The sequence below is a fragment of the Sylvia atricapilla genome, chromosome 17, assembly GCF_009819655.1.
Source record: "Sylvia atricapilla isolate bSylAtr1 chromosome 17, bSylAtr1.pri, whole genome shotgun sequence".
In the NCBI taxonomy this organism is placed as follows: domain Eukaryota; kingdom Metazoa; phylum Chordata; class Aves; order Passeriformes; family Sylviidae; genus Sylvia; species Sylvia atricapilla.
In genome coordinates this window covers 3,360,128-3,377,479 of record NC_089156.1, presented here as the reverse complement: position 1 = coordinate 3,377,479, position 17,352 = coordinate 3,360,128, and the positions used below count along the sequence as shown (strand labels likewise).

Below are 17,352 nucleotides of genomic sequence, written 5' to 3'. Positions count from 1 at the left end.
TGCATTTCAGGTCTTTCAATTCTGAGGTTCTCTTTCAGATTTTTGGGGTCCACAAATCCATGTTTCAAAGGAGGAATTTCTCTTCTGCTTTCCTGTTGCTGTGCCAACTGGCATAGCTGTAGTGATGGCTGATGCTCCAGTGATGGAAAAACCATGTTACTCCTTATATTTGTGTGTATGTGTGTGTTTCCTTGTGTTTGCACAGGTGTGTGCACTAGGAAGGGTTTGTGTGTGTGCACATAAAAGCAAGAAGTGTAAATAGGTACCTGGGAGTGCAGCAGTAGAAGAGTTTGTATGCAAGTGGGTGTATGCAAACTGTGTGTGTTTATCTATGGAGCTGGTCCCATCTTGGAAATGTGGGTGTGAGCCAAGAAATTGGAAAATGGCTATTTACAGATCTCCACATTTACTGGCTCAACAGCTGTATTGTTGAGGGTAATATTGGAGATGAGGGTGATAAACTGAACAGAGTCCAGAGTCCTGGTAGGTTATAGATGTGGTTAGGGTAATACTGGGGAGGGGGAGCCATGTGCAGGCTCGTGTCTGCCAAAGGGAGTGCTGGTACACAACGTGCCTCTCTTACAGTGGAGCCTGTTGAAGAAAGAGCTGCCTGTGCCTGTGGAGCAGGACAGCTGTGCTGCTGCCTGTGTGCTGCAGGGTGCGGTGCCTGCCTGTGGGCACTGGGAATGGCTTGGTTCATATGCCTTGTGCCACAGCCAGCCTGCAGGAGCCCTGTGCACAGTCAGAGGCCACAAGCATGGTGGCTGCTTCTGCCTGTTCCTTCCCAGACTTTGCCCTGAGCAGTTGCAGCTTGTGCCCGGAGCATCAGATAGCAGGACAGTCTTCATTTAAAATGGTTACTGCATGTGTAGAGGCTGGACTGATCCACAGTGCAGCATCACGGTGGCTGGGCATCTTTCCTGCAAACTATGGCCACTTTTGCTTAGGCAGGTCCCTGTGTTTGTAGTGTGGCAGAGCTGTGCCTGTCACCCCAAGAGTACTAGGCAAAGGCTGGCTGCAGGACATCTTTGTGTCATTGCAGAGGCAGTCCTGGAACCGTAGGTAACTTCTGAGGAAAGCTGAGTCTGCCAAATCATCTGTAGCTCTTTTCTGCCAGGTCTCACCACGATACAGTGAACAGGTCAGAAAGGGCAGGTCTCAAAAGCCTTCATTTTTTTTTTTTTCTTCCAGCAGAAGCTCTTGAGCTCCTGCTGCTAGCCTGATTTTACTTTCACAACAAACCCCAAATAATCCCAGGGAGTTTTACTATTTTCTTGTGTAGACAGGGGCAGAGATTAAAGATCCAATCTAAATAATCTAATTCCAGAGATAATCCTTTTGCTCTCATCTCCAATTTGGTACCAGTGAGGCTTCCAATGAGCTCTACATGGCAGGGCACAGCTGGTCCCCTGTGGGCACTTGAGCCTTGTAGTCCTGCACCATTTGGGAGGGCTATGGGACAGTGGGGCTGGCTCACACTGATTTCTTAGATGTCTCATTAGCCATGAGGCCTCCTTCTGATCCACACATCTTGGCCGCTCCTTTTGGACATCCCAAATCCTGTCCCATTTTCCAGCAGGAAATGGTTAATACCTTAAACATGTGCCCCTCATTTGCTCATGAACAATCAGGGTGGTAGGGTAGACCAGGCAGGACTGATTCAAGAAGTCATTTTGCCACAGCTACCAGGGGACAGGGAGAGATCAGGGGATTGAGAAAATCATCCTGAGCCTTTCACTTGTAGGTTACTGGTGTAAATCCAGCCTGCATCAATGGACTGACTGATGGCTCAGTGGATTAGTAACAGGATGGAGCCTTTGACATCTGGGGCACAAACTGGCATCAAGTTGCTGGTGTGACAGCGAGTATTGATTCGGGGCAGCAGTGTAGGACACCACGGACACAGGCCAAACAGCATCTGCCATCCTCTGCCAGGAGCTGTGACCAGGAGCCAGGGCCAGGGCTCCTCTTGCCCCCAAGTGAGCACAGCCACTGTCCCTCCTCACTGCTGCTCAGTTAATCCCTCTTGATTTGTGATGCACTACTGACTCTTGGGAAATGATCACCCAAGTTAATGTTTAGAAAATGCTCACCCTGGGGACACTTGGTAACACTTGAAGTGTTTATGTGCTTCAAAGTTGTGTTTCTGACCCACAGACCACTGTTTAAAGTGTAGGATTAGGGAGGATCATTTGTAATCAGCACAAATGAGCTCTAATGAGGCCTCCCTCAGCCTCACCAACTGGACAGCATTGTCCCGGCCACGGCTGCTTGCACTCCTTTGGAAACAGAACTTGGGGGACACCCAAGAGGTCACAAACACAGCAGGGATACAGGAGATTAGCCTGGATTTGATCAGATGCTGCCAGGGCTGGGGTCTGTAACGCTGAGATGATTTGCCAGGAATCAGCGTGAGGTGGCTGAATCTGGAGAGGTGCTAAGCCATTTCGTGCTACTAATCTGGATGAGGTTTCCTAAGGCACCCTGTAGTTTCGGAACCCCTTCCTGGCAGCAGTGCTCATGTGGGAGTCCAGCAGTGCCATATCTGTCCTGGCCCAGTTATACCAGGAGTCCAAGAACTGATGTCACAGCAGCAGGAACGTGCTTTGGGGTCCACTCCAAGCCGGGCAGAGCAGACTGGGGAGCAGGGGGTGGGTGGTTGCACATTCCAACAAACAGTTCACTTCTCCAAGACTGTCTGGTTAAGAGGCCCACAGGTGCATTACAAAAGCAACAAATGCATTTAATTCTCAGTCTGTAGCACCAAGTCCTTATTTATAAAAGCAAATACTTTGCGAAAGACTTGAATTAATAAAACATCACTGACACTTAGAAGCAGCCAATGCTAATGCAGCCGGTGCCAGGAGCACAACCCTGAGGCCTGGCCGGTATCTGATGCCTCAAGGAACACGGTGATTGGACTGAAGGGCAAACATTAAGTTGTTTGTTCCCTCTTTGTGTAAGGAGTGAGTTTCATTCGACCTCTGCCTGGGATATCTCACTCCAGCTACCCAAGACCTTGCCAAAGTCCTCCAGAAAACAAAGCCAGGATTTTAGATTCTTCTATAAAGTGCAAGCCAGGGATCAGCCTGCGGGCAGTGTCACGGTCACCTCCCCGCCTTCTCCTTCCCTGGCCGTTTTGCTTCTCAGGCAGATTATTGTGGTGCGAGGCGCTTGCACGCCCCCGGCCGCTTCGCTCCGTACGGGGCGGGCGGCAGCTGCCTTATTCCCTTACCCCATGGCAGGGGAGAACCAGCGTGTTCTGCCAAGGCAGCGAGCCGGGCTTGGGAGCTGCCGTTCGGAGCACCGCGGGCACGGAGCTACCGGGACGTGGCGAGGAGCCGCCCCCGACGGCGGTGGAGCTCCCGCTGCCCCAGCTCCGCTTCCAGCCCCTTCCCCGAGCACACCGGCTCCGTTCCGGTCCGCGCTGCCGCAGCGCCGTCCGTTGCCCCGGCAACCGTCCGTCTGCGCTTCCCGCCGCCGCCCCGCCGTGCTCCGCGTTCCGCCGCGCTGGAGCCCCGCGATTGGCGGCGCGGAGGGGCGGGCTCTGCCCACCAGCAGCCGGCGCTCAGGCCAGTTCGCCGGGCTGTCCCCGCTCCGGACACGGCGCCGGGGAGCCTCGTCCGTCCCCGCCGCTCCTTCCTGCGGGAGCCGGTTCCGCACCGCTCCCTGCGCGGGCGGGACCGGCCCCGAGCAGCCCAGCCCGCAGGGACCCGGCTCCCGCGCCGCTCCCGCCGCTGTCCCCGCGCCGCTCAGCCCAGCCCGCCCATCGCCGCCGCTCATTCGCCCGCCGCCTTATGAATATGCAAATATGGACCCGCGGCCGACTAATGGCAGACGGGCAGGTAATTAATATTCTCGTTTCGGCGCGCGGATTGGCCGGAGCTCGTCCCGCCCCGGCAGCGGGGTGAGCCGCCCCCTGTCGGCGGCAGGAAGGGGCGGGCGCGGCGCCGGGAGCGCGACATGGTGGGCGCTGGTGCGCGCGGGGCGCCGCTGCTGCCGCCCGTGCTGCTGCTGCCGCTGCTGCTGCGGGGCGCGGCGGGCGGCATCGCCGACAGCGTCGTCTGGGCCGTCAACGCGGGCGGCGATGCCCATGTGGACGTGAACGGCATCCACTTCCGCAAGGACCCGCTCGAGGGCCGCGTGGGCCGAGGTGAGGGCGGGGGACACGCCGCGGCCGGGGGGTTTCGGCGGGACAGCCCGCGGGGTCCCGCTCCGCTCCGCTGCGGCTGCGAGGCCCCGCTGTGCCGGCGGGCTCCGGGACCCGCGCGGCCCCGGCGCCGTCCTTGCCCTCTGCAGCCCCGGCGGGTCGGTGGCTGTCCCCGCAGGACGGCGGGGGCTCCTCTCCCGCAGCCGCCCGGGGACGGTGTGGCCCGAAGGCAGCGCCAGCGGAACCGCGGCCAGGGTCCTCCCGCGCTCCTCCCGCCGGGCCCGGCTGGGGCCGCATCAGCCGTCCCCGTGGCGGTGCGGGCCCCGGGCCCCGGAGGCGGCGGGATGAGCCCTGCGGGGTTGTGTAATGCCGGAGGGGAAGTGGCTCTGCCAGGGCTGGAGTGGGATTTCGGCTGGAAAGGCGACGGGAGCGGTCAAGGTGCCAGCCCTGCCGCGTGCACCCGCCGCTCTCTTTTTCTTTCCCGTTTTCCGCTGAAGAGTCCGTGTTCCACAGCAGGATGGCCAGTTCGCAGCCCTGTGCGCAGCGTGCGCGGTGCAGTGGGAACAAGCTTTTCCAGCCCTCTGCAGCCGGATCTGGGTCGCGCACGATGTGGGCTGATGCTTGCAGCATTCTGGTCCCGACAGCGAAGAGCACAAGCTGCTCGCTGGAGCCCCGGTGCTGGGCCCGGCGGGGGAAGGTGCAGCCGGCCGGTCTGCTCCGTGCCCCAGTCACGGCTGGGTGTTCAAGGGCAGGGACACGAGCAGAAGGACAGGCAGATGGGAAATCTTCGGCTGCTCGAACTACCAAGTCAGTAAAATCTTCAGCCTGCTATTTAAGACAGGATGGAGAACTAATTGCACTTGGGTTATCTTTTCCTACTTCCCCCAAGACCACCACAGTTTGAATTGTGCACGTTTCTGATAATTGGCGTACCAAAACTTAGTCGATTCACTAATATGTTGAAAAGCTAGCTATGCTGAGCTGCTCTGCTGTCAGTTACAGGTGAGTGGTGGTATGTGGAGAAGATGAGCTCTCTGTTGACTTTTGAGCCTAGCCTTTGCTGTTTCCATGTAGGATGGTGAGGATTTTCCTGTGCTATACAGCTGGAACTGCTATTGCATACTCTACATGAATGCCATCTCAAATGGAGAACCTTTTGGGCACACTGGATATAATGGAGGTCACATTTAAATCCTAACACAGTTTTTCACACCCATGGAAGCTGCTGCTCCACTTGCGCAGGGTGCCCTGGTCACTGTAGGTCAGCTTCTCTTAATAGACCTTTCATATTTGTAAGTTGAATGTCCTTGTGAACTTGAACTATTTATTTTTGAGTTGAGGAGAAAAAAGGGTCTTTTTCAAGCACATTGTGACATGCACTTCCTTTGTGGAAAGCCCGTGGTGTTTCCTCTGAGCAGCAGGCTGTTAAAGTAATCCTGCTTCAGCCAGTGGTGCCAGGCACAGTGGAGACTTTACCCCTTTGAGCTCTCAGCTGCCTTTCCCTCAATGGCTTTTTACTGCACCATTGTTCATTTACTCTGGGCTCCTCTCTGTGTTGATCGACATGTAGGGGCTATAGCAGAAATGTATGGCTGACTGGGAGGAAATGACCTAGGGATAGTAATTCTGGGCTGTGCTGCCTCTGGGCAATTTAAAACCCTTTTTTTTTTTTTTTTTTTCCAAGCCTCTGTTCAGCTGCTGTGCCCTAAAGGACTGACTGTGCTGATGCCAATTACAGAATAGGCAGGTGCCAAACATAGTTGGGTTACAGTTTGGTGTGTACTGCTCGCTCCCAGAGAGGACCCAGTGTGCTGTGAAATCCATCTCGCTTCCACAGCTCTGTCAACAGAGCTCTGACATGCAGGTGACAGGTCTTCCTCTCCAGTTACCTTCTCAGCTATTAAAGGACTTTCTTCCTGTGCAGGCTTTCCTTTAATAGGAGCTGACTTCTGTGGAGTCCTTGGTTTGCTATCACTGTAATCTGTAGCTGGTCAGAAATTCCTGTGTGGGAGGACAGGGTAAACTTTTCACCCTCTGTATTTCTGGTGATGTTACCTCAAGTTTGCCTGCTTTTCACTGTTTGCATTTCGTTCTCACGCAGCTTCAAGTAAACTATGTATGTTTTTAGAAATTATATCTTTTACATGCTTCTCCTTACTAGGAGGAGAAAGATGATTGATGGTGATGTTCACCAACAAGGTTGAAGAGGTGGCTACCTGTGTGGTCAATCTTGGCCTGTCCATAAAATTGTATATATATAGAGTCAGAAAAATAAAGTAGAGAGCTTTCCTGCTTGACCTCCTGCTGTCTGCTTCATCCTTTCGTGCTCCTAACAGCAGTCACATGGTGGTTAGAGTCTTCAGTCTTTATGCCCAAGCTCGAGCAGTAAAGAGAAGTGGAAGATTGCCTGAGCAGCTCTGTGTGAAACAGGAGACTAAGGACTGGCATTAATTTCCTCTTGCTCGTTTGCATTGGCTCTGTCTTTGGCAACGTGTGCTGGGTTAGTAGTTCTTGCTTTGTCTTGGCCAGTGCAGTGTCTGTTCCCATGGAAATGGGGGTGGGAGAGGTAAGTGCCAGTGGAGAACTTCATCTGGATCAACTTCTGCCTGAAGTGCCAGTGGACAGATGGTGTCCGCAGTCCCCTCCTGCCCTGCCTCGCTGGGGAATTGTTTGATGTGCAGCTCTGGAGGCATTGCATCAGTTTGCATTTATACAGGAACCCTGATGCAGTAGCATACCAAGCGGGGGTTAAAGTTTTTGGGGGGCTGCTGTAGAGATGGTGAAACACTGAAAAGGGGAAAATTTTGTGATTTCTCTTATTTTGTCAGTTATTGTTCTATTTGGGCCCTTCTCGAGGGCTCTTTAGATGTCTGCAGACAACACCCATTTCAGCTGGGTGGCTCTGACAACATCAGTTGATGGAGCTGCTGGTGCTTTTGAAATACTTGTGTATCTTTTTTGCTTCCTTCATCCCGTCTTTGTGCTGACAGGTATTGTGGGGCTGTGGTGAGAAAAAAGGGCTTTGTAAGATGCCTAATGTTTCTCACCCTTCTGCCATTCCCCAGCTTCTTAGTTGAGGGGAATGAGTCTCTAAACCCCAATGCTATCAACTTCTAACTTCGAATCTGTTGTATCAATGAGTCAAGTCAGTCCTATGGTAACTGTTTTAGTTTTGTACTTGGAGTTTGAAATTTGAAAATGTTGTAAAATTATTCTAGGTGTTTTCACTCTTTAAAGCAAGAGCCAATGGCCAAGTCCTTTGGTTTTGTGTAACGCTTTTGAAACGGGCTTTATTTCTGAAATGGAGCAAGTGAGCTTACTGTGTCAGACTGCAGCAGGTCTCCAGACCTGTTTTCCTACATTTCTTGGATTTTGGGGCTTTGGCTTCTTGTGCTTCTGCTCTGGTAGTGCCGCCACCCGGTCAGAGCAAGCAGGGGATGGGTCTGATGGGTTGTGAGTGCTAATGCCACTTACGGAGTTAAGTGCTTCAGGAATATATAAAGCGTTTCTTCCTCAGAGTGTAACCCTTCCTCTCACTGTTTTGTGCTCCAAACCCAGCTTCTGACTATGGTATGAAACTGCCGATCCTGCGCTCCAACGCGGAAGACCAGATTCTGTACCAGACTGAGCGTTACAACGAGGAAACCTTTGGCTATGAAGTTCCCATCAAAGAGGAGGGGGACTATGTGCTGGTGTTGAAGTTTGCAGAGGTCTATTTTGCACAGTCTCAGCAGAAGGTAAGCAATAGCTCCCTGTGTGTCTCTGATGTGAGTTCCTGGCTAAGAGTGCGTGTGCTCGGGTTGCCTCTGTTGCTCTGCATGCTGGAGGAAGGAGTAAGGCACTCACTGTTAACTTAGGTCTCAGCCTCTCCCAGGCTCTGAACCTTTAGAGCTCTCTTCTACATCCCAGCTATACAGTTGGACTGGAAAACTTAATTTCAAAGTATTCAAACAAATATGTGCAGCTAAACATAACTAGCAATAGTTTTATGACCTGTTTAGGCTGTGCTGGCTTTTGAGAAGTTTTTTTTTCCTTTTTCTTGAGCACTTGCTTCTTACTTGACAGCGTAGTTATGCTGGAGGAAGTACTGCATAGATTGAGGCAGGGAGGTAGCCTACTCAAAACAATTTTTACAAATGTATTAAGTCTTGATATTGGCTCAGTCTGATCCTGAAAGTGGAGTCAAATTCCACTGCTTTTTGCTTTTTAGAGAAGAATAATCCTTGTCCACTTTTGAAATCCCTCACGTACAGAAGTGGAAACAGAAGCAAGCAGAACTCAAAGTCCTGTAATAAACTGGGGGTAGGAGTGGTTTGTGTTCCTCTGATTCCATCACCTTCTTTAGGGCTGATCTTGTTAAGCACTGTGCTGCCTTCGTGCCAGAGGAATATTTCAGGGAGCAGAACTGGTGGGGCTAGCTTACAGAACGGATGCAAAAAGCAGCCACAGATTAAACTGAAGGGCTGAGGCATCTTTGGTTCCTCTTCCTTCATGTGGTTCTGCTGGGATTCCCCAGGTGCTGTGTGAAGCTTGAGTCATTACTGCCCTGAGGAGGACTTTCACTCTGAATTCACAGATGTGGTTAGCAGTTAAACATTTTACCTCCTTCAAACCCTCTGTTCTTCACCAGCTTGTTTCCTCTTCTCTCTTCTGCTGCAGGCTGTTAGTTAGAAATGGCTTAATTCCCTAGGGTGTGGTGTGTCAGCCACCCCAGGGTGGCAAGAGCAGGTTTTCAGGCTGGAGAAAAGTTGTGAAAGAGAAGCATGAATAAACAAGAATAAAACTGTGCTGTCCTCAGATCTAAACAGCTGATGTAGGGGCTGTTTTAAAAGGAGAAGGCAGATTTCAGGGTATTTGAAAGCACTGTTAATGCTTTGGTGTCTTTACCTGGCTGCTTTTGGGCTCTAAATCCTTCCCAAAGGAGTGAGCCAGAACATGTTAAAATGCTCTCTGGTCCTGCATGCATGAAAAGCAGAGACCTTTCCTGTTGTGTTCCCATTTCAACTGTCACGTGCCTGAATCTGCTCTGACTCTGTCACTTCTTCCACCCTGAAGGTATTTGATGTTCGCTTGAATGGCCACGTGGTGGTGAAAGACTTGGACATTTTTGACAGAGTCGGACACAGCACAGCTCACGATGAGATCATTCCCATGAGTATCAAAAAGGGAAAACTCAGTGTCCAGGGAGAGGTTTCAACATTCACAGGAAAGCTCCACATTGAGTTTGTAAAGGTAAATAAGCTTTTCAGGGCAGAGCCTTGATCTTCCCTTTCCACTTCTTACCCAGTCATGTGGTGCAGCTGTGTGCTGGAGGAGGGGAGGTGTTGGTAGGTGGGGAGACCTTTCCTTTTCTCAGAGCTGAAGCACTGACTGCTGCCTTTGCTTTTTCTAGGGCTACTATGACAATCCGAAAATCTGTGCCCTATACATCCTGCAAGGAACAGTGGAAGGTAAGCACAGTCTCTGAGCCAGAAGCCTCTTCCCTCTTGGAGAGCAGCCTGTTGCTTCTCAGACTATGAGATCATAGCTCTTGCTGAGCCACATCTGCCAAAATTGTTTCTCTTTCGCTGAGTTCCCACAGAGTGCAGTTGCAGAGTGAAGTAGGTGTGTACTGTCCTTATTCTCCTCTAAGTCACAAAGCTTGTGTCATTTTGGAATGAGAAAAATCAATTTGTTTTGGAATTTCCTGTATATGGGGTAGAGGAGAAGTGAACATGTCTGGTCTGTCTCAGTGTATAGCTACAGATAAATACCCTCTGGCCTTGGATATCAGCAGCAACTCCGCAGACAAATAATTTACAGTTATTTTAGCTACTGCTGAGGTATTTCTTACCTGGAGCTTTGTTTTGCCTTCTCAGCTTGAAGACAAGGCAGTGTATTTTTCCAGATACCAGTTCTTCTGGATAGCTCTGGCAAGTGCTGGAAAGGTCCTTGTTCTTTCATCGCCCTCTTTGTAAGTGAGCTGGAATTGAAGCCCCTCCAGCTTGTGAACTAGGAGGGTTTAGGATCCCTCTCTGACCAAAGCATCAATTTGCTTTACCATGGGATGGTCAGGTGCTGCTGAAGAACCTTGTGGCTAGGTGGCACCTGCAGCTCAGGCCCCAGGCTCAGAAGGCTGGATGTGAATGGGGCTTGGCCATGCTGCTCTCACAGCTCTAGCTTTGAGGGGTGCAGCCATATGGAGGTGGACTGATTATGGAAAGGGGTTTTCCCACTCCTGTTTGCACCTGTATCTGCTGGTCCTGCAGGCAGCAGCTGCTTGTTCTTAACTAGATGTTACTGAGCAGCTGCTGTATCTGAGTGTATGCTCTCAGTGTGCTTTTATGCATTAACTTGTCCATGTGACATGTTGATGGTGTGGAAGGATGTTTTTCTTCAGGCTGGATCCTTGGATGCTCTTATCTTGCAAAGAAGAGAAATAGTGGTGTGGTATTCGTCTCTTCTGGGGTGTTCTGGTTGTGCTTTTGAGGGGGTCTCAGGTGCCCCTCTTGCTGATGTTCATGTTGGATCGGGGAGAGGGGAAGGAAATGTCTCGAGTCATCTCCCAGTTTACATCCTGCCTCCTTGCAACCTTTTGTCTTGTTCAACAGATGTTCCAAAGCTGCAGCCACACCCAGGTCTGGAGAAAAAAGAGGAAGATGATGATGAAGATGACTATGATGATGGCTCCAGTGTCAAAAAACAGGCAAATAAGAACCGGGTTCAGTCAGGCCCACGCACACCAAACCCCTATGCCTCGGACAACAGCAGCCTCATGTTTCCCATATTGGTGGCCTTTGGTGTCTTCATTCCTACCCTCTTCTGCCTCTGCCGATTGTGAGAGCAAGCCCCACAGTGCATCAGCCCAGGGGCTGGGAGGGAAGGAGTTGGACCAAATATGGTTGCTTTCAATTTCTCCATATTGTTCATAATTTAAAGGAAAAAAAAAAAGAAAAAAAAAAGAGGTGATTAATTTGGAATGAATAGCAATGAATAGCAGGTCCAGGTAAGAGGGAGCTTACCTTCCCCCTACCAGCAGCAAGGCCCTCGCCTTCCCCTTCGCACCATGTGCAGCCTCTGATTCTCCCTGGGGCATCCAAGAGTGACCTGAGTCCTGGCTGGGTGTGTGTTGGGCCACTGAAAGCTGATGCTACGAGTCCTGGGCCATGTCCCACACTGAGAGAAAGCCATGTGCTGTAGGATCTCTGCCTTTACTGGTGGAATACAGTTCCTTAAGCAGGAAAGCAGTTCTTAAAACAAGGCCAAGGTACACACTTTGTCCAGGAGTGTCGAAGTGTTGTGGTGCTGTTGGGTGTCAAGTGGCTGCAGAGGACAGTGCCTGGCTCAGCATCTCCCTGAGTGTGTGCAACACGATGTATGGTACTCGCCTGCGTGAAGATACCAAGGCTCCAGACCAGCCTCCGTGGAGACAGCCCCCTCCTGAGACTGCAAGCTGCGCCAGGAGCAGAGGGATTTATCTGGCCTGATTTGCTGCACCAGTTGGGAGACTTTCCTAGTCTGGCAACTGCAATGTTGGTTCCATCGCAGAGGGATTCTGCTGTAGCCTGCGAGAGGCTGACGTTGTTAGCGTCTGATCAGATGCACTTGTTTTCTGTATTGATTATGGCTTTTGTTTCCTTTAATATCCTTTTATTTTCAAAGGTTTTGTTTTAAGCCCAGCTCCTTTTTTTTGCCTTTCCTAGCAAGTGACGTCTTCTTAGGAAGAAGCTGAGTATCAAGTGAACTAGAGAGGGAGGTTCAAGACTTGTTCCTTAACCTTCCTAGTGGTGAGCTCCCTTCTCCATGACTCCAGACAACCCGTGCCGTAGGACAGAGCAGAGCAACCTGGTGGATGCTCCCTGTGGTCTCTCATTCCCTCTGGAGGGACCAGCCCTGGCTGTGGCAGTGAGGAGTGGAGCTGGTCAGTGTTTGACCTTAGCCTTTTGCATATCCAGGCCCTGTAGTGAAGGGGCAGATGATAAACATTTCAGTCCTGTGGAGCAAGGTGGTTCTTTGCCATCCAGAGATCTGGAAGTGAGCAATGCACTGGAGACAAGGTCACCTGCTTCCCCCAGGGATATTTCTGCAAGAGGCTTCTGTTCCCACATGCAGAGCCTGTGTCTGCCTGGCAGAGGCTGAACAGAGCAAAAGCCACTGCTGCGCCTTCTGGTCCAGAGTTGCAGGCCCTGAGGAAATGTCTTCTCACAATCTCAGCCTCCATCATGTTGAGCATTTCTGGTTGACGAGGAGAGAGATGTTCTGTGCTGGAGCAGGATCTGTCCCAGGCAGGGTTAGATTTTTGCAGATCAGCTTTGTTGCTGCTGAGCTCTGGGGCTCACAGAGCGCTTTACCTCATGCTCTCTCGTTGTCCTCAGAAGTGTTCTGTCTTTCCCTAGAGCAGTGGCACTGAGCAGTGACCTCTGCCTCTCTGGGCCTGTGTTTTCCTAGCAGTTGTTCCTGGGTTTGATCCCCTGCAGTGCCTCAGCCTTTCTTTGAGCTGAGCGGGGCCAGCAGACTTACCGAGTTTCTGGCAAGGGAACTGGAGGAGCCTCTTCTGTTCTGCTGGGCCCAGACAGCTGAAGCCTTTGCTTCCTCTAAACCCTCAAGCTGTGATAGGAGCTGTCAGCTCAGGGACTCCAGAGTGAAAGCTGGGGGAGGTGACAAAACGCTGCTCTCTGCAGCAGTGCCACTGAACCCTGCCTTTCTGAGCACATCACTGCTACAGGCCTGACCCTGATTCTGTATCTGTGAGCTGAAAAACAAGCAGGACCTTAATGATCTCTCCAACTGCACAAGGGGTCGTTTGAGAGAGAAGGAAGAAAGTCCCTGCCCCAGTTAAAGGAGAATACAGGCTTTAGAGAGAGCAGATCTTGAAGAACAAACCTTAGCATGGAAGGTGGTACGCTTGAAGTTGTCTGCTTCAACTTCTAGCTACTGTTAAAATCCTAAGACTTACAAAATTGCTATAAAATATGAGCTCTGATACGTTCAGTGACAGTGCCTGCAGGGATTCTCCAGCATTTTTGGGATTGCTCTAACTGGATAGAGGAGACATTTACATCTTTATCAGTTTTGAGAACCATGAACTGTGCTGATTTGTTAAGTAAAGAACCTGGAGTTGAAAGCAGGCGTCTCTTTGAGGAGCTGCTCTCCTCCAGGCCTTTTAGGGTGCATTTTATTTGGGCATCCTTGAAGCAAGGAATCATTCAGCTTCTTGTATCTCACCTAGTAATCTCAGCACCTTGCCTACCATGAGAGAAAGGTGTGTGTTTAGCTGTGCAGAAGTTGGAGACAAGTCTTCCAGGATAGTTTATCCTGGCCTCTCCTAGCAGCCAGGGCACCCATTTGGTGCCATCGGCTGCCCCAAGGCAGAGCTCTACAGGGTGTGATCTAGTTTGTTCCAGTTGCTCAGTTCAAATGAATTTCTTATTTGAGTAAGAATAGGGAGGAGAAATAGTTCATCCTTCGTGACTTCAATTTAGTTGTTTTCCCTCTGGTTTTATGCATCTTTCTCACTACAGAGCTGATTTCTGGGGAGTTCCTGACCCTGTTACTGTCCTGTGAGCAGTTTCCTTCATGGTTGATCCTCTCCTGGCAGGTTTGCTTTGGAAGGAGCCTTCAAACAAAGCATGTGGGAGCACTTAGGATATGGGGATGGCCAGTGAGCACCTTGCTGGGAATGGAGTACTCCAGCTCCCCTGGCCATCTGTCTAGTATCTGCAAGCCAGACTCAGGGGTGTAAGGAGGTACCTGGTCCTGACCAGGGAAAGAAAAAGTTTGGGCTGGCTTGTAGCTTACCAGAATGGGTGTTTGAGGGAATATCCAAGACATTGTTTAGCTGAGACAGGTCAGAGACAAGCCTGTTTGTGCTGATTCGTCTGGCAGCAGCAGGCAGATGGAGTGCAGCAGTGTGGGGAGCTGGGTCAGAACAGACCCTGGCTTGATTCATGTTGTGTAGAGAGGGGCAGATATGGCAATTTTAATAAAGCTTCCACTTAATAAAGGGAAAATCACTGTCTATGACGTTTCAGGCCTGGATCCAGCCTCAGCATAGTCGTGTCAAAGCTTATTTTAACTGTCCCATCAGCCCCTCTTTTTAGCCAGTCTATTGAAGTCTTCTCTGTGTGTGACTAAACATCTCTGACCCTTTTGAGTGTCCCAGGTGGCAGTGAACAGAAAGCCAAATGAATTCCCTTCTCTTTTTGGTGCCTTTGTCTCAGGCTTTGAATAAAAGTCTATTTGAAGGAGCTTCTTTTTTTTCAAGGAGCTTCTGAGTTTTTTCTTTTTCTTCAAGGGACGGGCATTCCCTGCCCTTGAAATCAGATGGGGACTGTCTCCCTGTCCCCAAATGCCAGCTCTGGACGTCACAGAAGAGGTCACAGCTGAAGTAGAGAACTGTGAGCAAGTATCTTTATTTTCAGCCCTTAAAGTCAATGGAAGAAAAGTCTAGCAGGGGATAGAAGAACTGGAAAAGCTCCTTCAGGTCTGGTCTCCCCCAGAAATCTCCTGAAGGCAGGATGGAGAACTTGCAGACAGTCTGGTGCCTGGGTGTCTGCAGTTCAGAGCTGAGTGAGTCATGCCGGGTCCTGGTAGTTGTATGGCACTTACAGACTGGGGCTTGGGGGGTCCTGCACCCCTCGTTTACTCACTGAGGGCTTGCCCTATGCTGCTTAGGTCTGAGCAGAGCAGGGTCCTGTGCCTTGTCCCTTGGCCATTATGTTGGAAGAGGATTGCAACAGCCAGGGAAGTGTCTTGCTGCAGGAGCTCTGGGCTGAACAAGCCTGTTGCTGATAGAATACAGGAGAGAGAGGGCCATCGAGAGCAGCTTCAGCCCTTGATGTGAGACAGATTCTGAGCAGCTGCGAAGTACCAAGTGTTTCAGGCTCTGTTTGGTGCTCAAATGTGGGAGAGATCCGTCTGCTTCTTGCGTGTATGGTGGGGAGGGAAATATCCTTGCTGAGAATCCAAGGGAAATGGGAACTGGGCCAGCACTGAGCTAATTTACCTACTGGCACTTCTGCATCTCCACAACAAATGCCAAAGCCTAATACAATTCAAGGATGCTATTTTAACGCCGGCCTGGTTCCACCAGTCTGTCTCCACCGGCTGGTCCCAAACAGGCTCACACAAATGTTCTCAACAGCACAAACACACCAGGCTGGAGCTGTGAAGGCTCAGAAACGTGATCACACGGCTGGGCCTCCAGTGCTGCAGCCCTGCTTCGTGCTGCCCAGCGGGTCTGGGGCACATGCAGTCACCTTGGATCCAAATGGATTGACCCAGGAGTATTGTAGCATTGAAAGGTGCTGGGATGAATGGGAGAGGTGAAAGTGGGTCCATGTCTTCCGGGACTCTGGCTTGCTCAGAGTTTATTGCTGTAAATTAAATACTATTTTTGGAGATTGAGGGGAAGATGAGGGTGGGGAGGGATGTGACGATGCTGTCCCCAGTCTGATTGGTGGGATGCTGCTGCAGGTTATTGATAGGTTTTGATTTTTTTTTTTCCCCCAAAAAGTGCTTTATTAAAAAAAAAAAAAAAAATCAACAGAACAAGTGCTTTCCACCCTCCTAGAAACTGTGCTGGCTGATTAGAAAATGTGAATAATCTTTTGCAAACATCAAAGGTTTCTGCTAAAGAGTTTGTGTGATGGAGATTTGAAGGCAAGGGGCAAAGAACAGCTTGAACCAGTTTAGCTGGGAAGAGTGTGAATCCAGGAACTGCAGGACCTCTGCCCTGGAGTTGTTCCCAGTCACACATAATGGGGATGTGCTCTCCTGTGCTACTGTGGCTGTTCTGTCACACTGTGGCAGTTCCTGAGCTGGTGTTCTGGAGTGGAGCAGTGGCTGGAGACTGGCTGACAAGTGTAGGCTTGAATTTTTTGTGGTTTCCTCAGGGGCTTTGTGCATTGAGGGCTCTCCCACTTGAGAAGCAGCTGGGTTGGTAAAGCAGCCCTGTGAGAGCAGAGGCAGGATCCGTGCTCCATGCCAGGAGGCAGCAACCAGGACTGTAAGATGTGGTGTGTTTGGTTCCTGTTGGGGTAGCAGCAGTCAGCACTGGCACATGATCCATTGTTCCATAGTGCCTGGCTGTGGATGTGTGGAAGTGACCTGTGCCGCTGGCATTAAGGGCACATCACAAACTCCGCAAAGCTGCGGGTCTTAGTTGTCTGTAAAGGCTGAAGCAGTGTGGGGAGAAATCTCCATCTGTATGTGTCACCAGTACAAAGGTTTTTTGAGGAGGATTTTTCATTTTGCTGCCCATTGCTTTGTGTTATAACAACTTGCAGTGACATTTTTTAGTTTGGTTTGCAGCAAGCTTGGGCCCTAGGTGAAAAGCACAGATACCTATTTCTGATTGCATCTGCTTTGCAGGGACTCGTTTGGGGGAGATGGGCATGAGGGTGGGTTATTTTATTTTTGGTACACGGTAGCAGTTTTATTTTTTAATTTTCCCAGGATGTTTGGTCGAGGGAATGTTCTGAAATCTACTGTCTGGCAGTTTAACCAGCAGTGTGCTAAAGGAAAATAAACAAAATTATATTGTCACTTGGATGAGATGGTCCCTCTTTTCTGGTGGTGGGGGCAGAGGAGCCCCCTCTGGTTGACACCCACCGGAGGAAGGCTGAGCCTGGCTCACTGCCAGGTAACATCGTGCTGCTGCTTCCAGTACGGCCCTGGCCATCTCTTGCCCGTTGTTTGGAGTGATTAAGTGCAAATCGAATGGTACAACATCCTCTTAGAAGTGCTGATGAACTTGTTGCTTCCTGCTCAGAGCCGCAGCACCGGAGAGATGTAATCTGCCGTCTGGGGCTTTGCGAGCTGCCCTGCTCTCATCCTGAAACAGTGTCCCAGGCGGATGGGGCTGGGGCTGGAGCAGAGAGAAAGCAGCAGCCTGGTGCTCCAGGTGCCTGGTCCCATGCAGAGAAGGTGCTTTTCCAGAAGGCCTGTGTCTGGCCTTCCTTAGGGCACAGGATGGAGGCACCCAGCTCACGCAGTGAGGAGGATTTAGGAGCACTGGTGTGGGCGGGTTTTTTTGAAACGACATTTGGCTGGCAGTAGCAGGAGTGTGCTGCGCACAAGCCACAGCAAGCGTCACAAACCACTACTCCAAATCTGGTTCTGGTCATCATGAGCTTGTTCAGCGTTGGCTGGAGTCCGAAAAGACGGTGCAGATGTTTTTTGTTCTTGCCCCAGTTCCCCGGAGGGGCGGAGGTGACTCTTGG

General features: G+C 50.9%; 1 protein-coding gene across 1 annotated transcript; it reads left to right on the top strand.

Moving 5' to 3' along the window:
* The first annotated feature begins 3,932 nt into the window (after nucleotides 1-3,932).
* On the top strand, nucleotides 3,933-16,675 carry MLEC (malectin). Its single transcript, XM_066331289.1, has 5 exons — nucleotides 3,933-4,153; nucleotides 7,709-7,887; nucleotides 9,206-9,382; nucleotides 9,543-9,600; nucleotides 10,741-16,675. The coding sequence occupies exons 1-5, from the start codon at nucleotides 3,964-3,966 to the stop codon at nucleotides 10,968-10,970; spliced, it is 834 nt and encodes a 277-aa protein (XP_066187386.1). The 5' UTR covers nucleotides 3,933-3,963; the 3' UTR covers nucleotides 10,971-16,675.
* The last annotated feature ends 677 nt before the right edge of the window (nucleotides 16,676-17,352 follow it).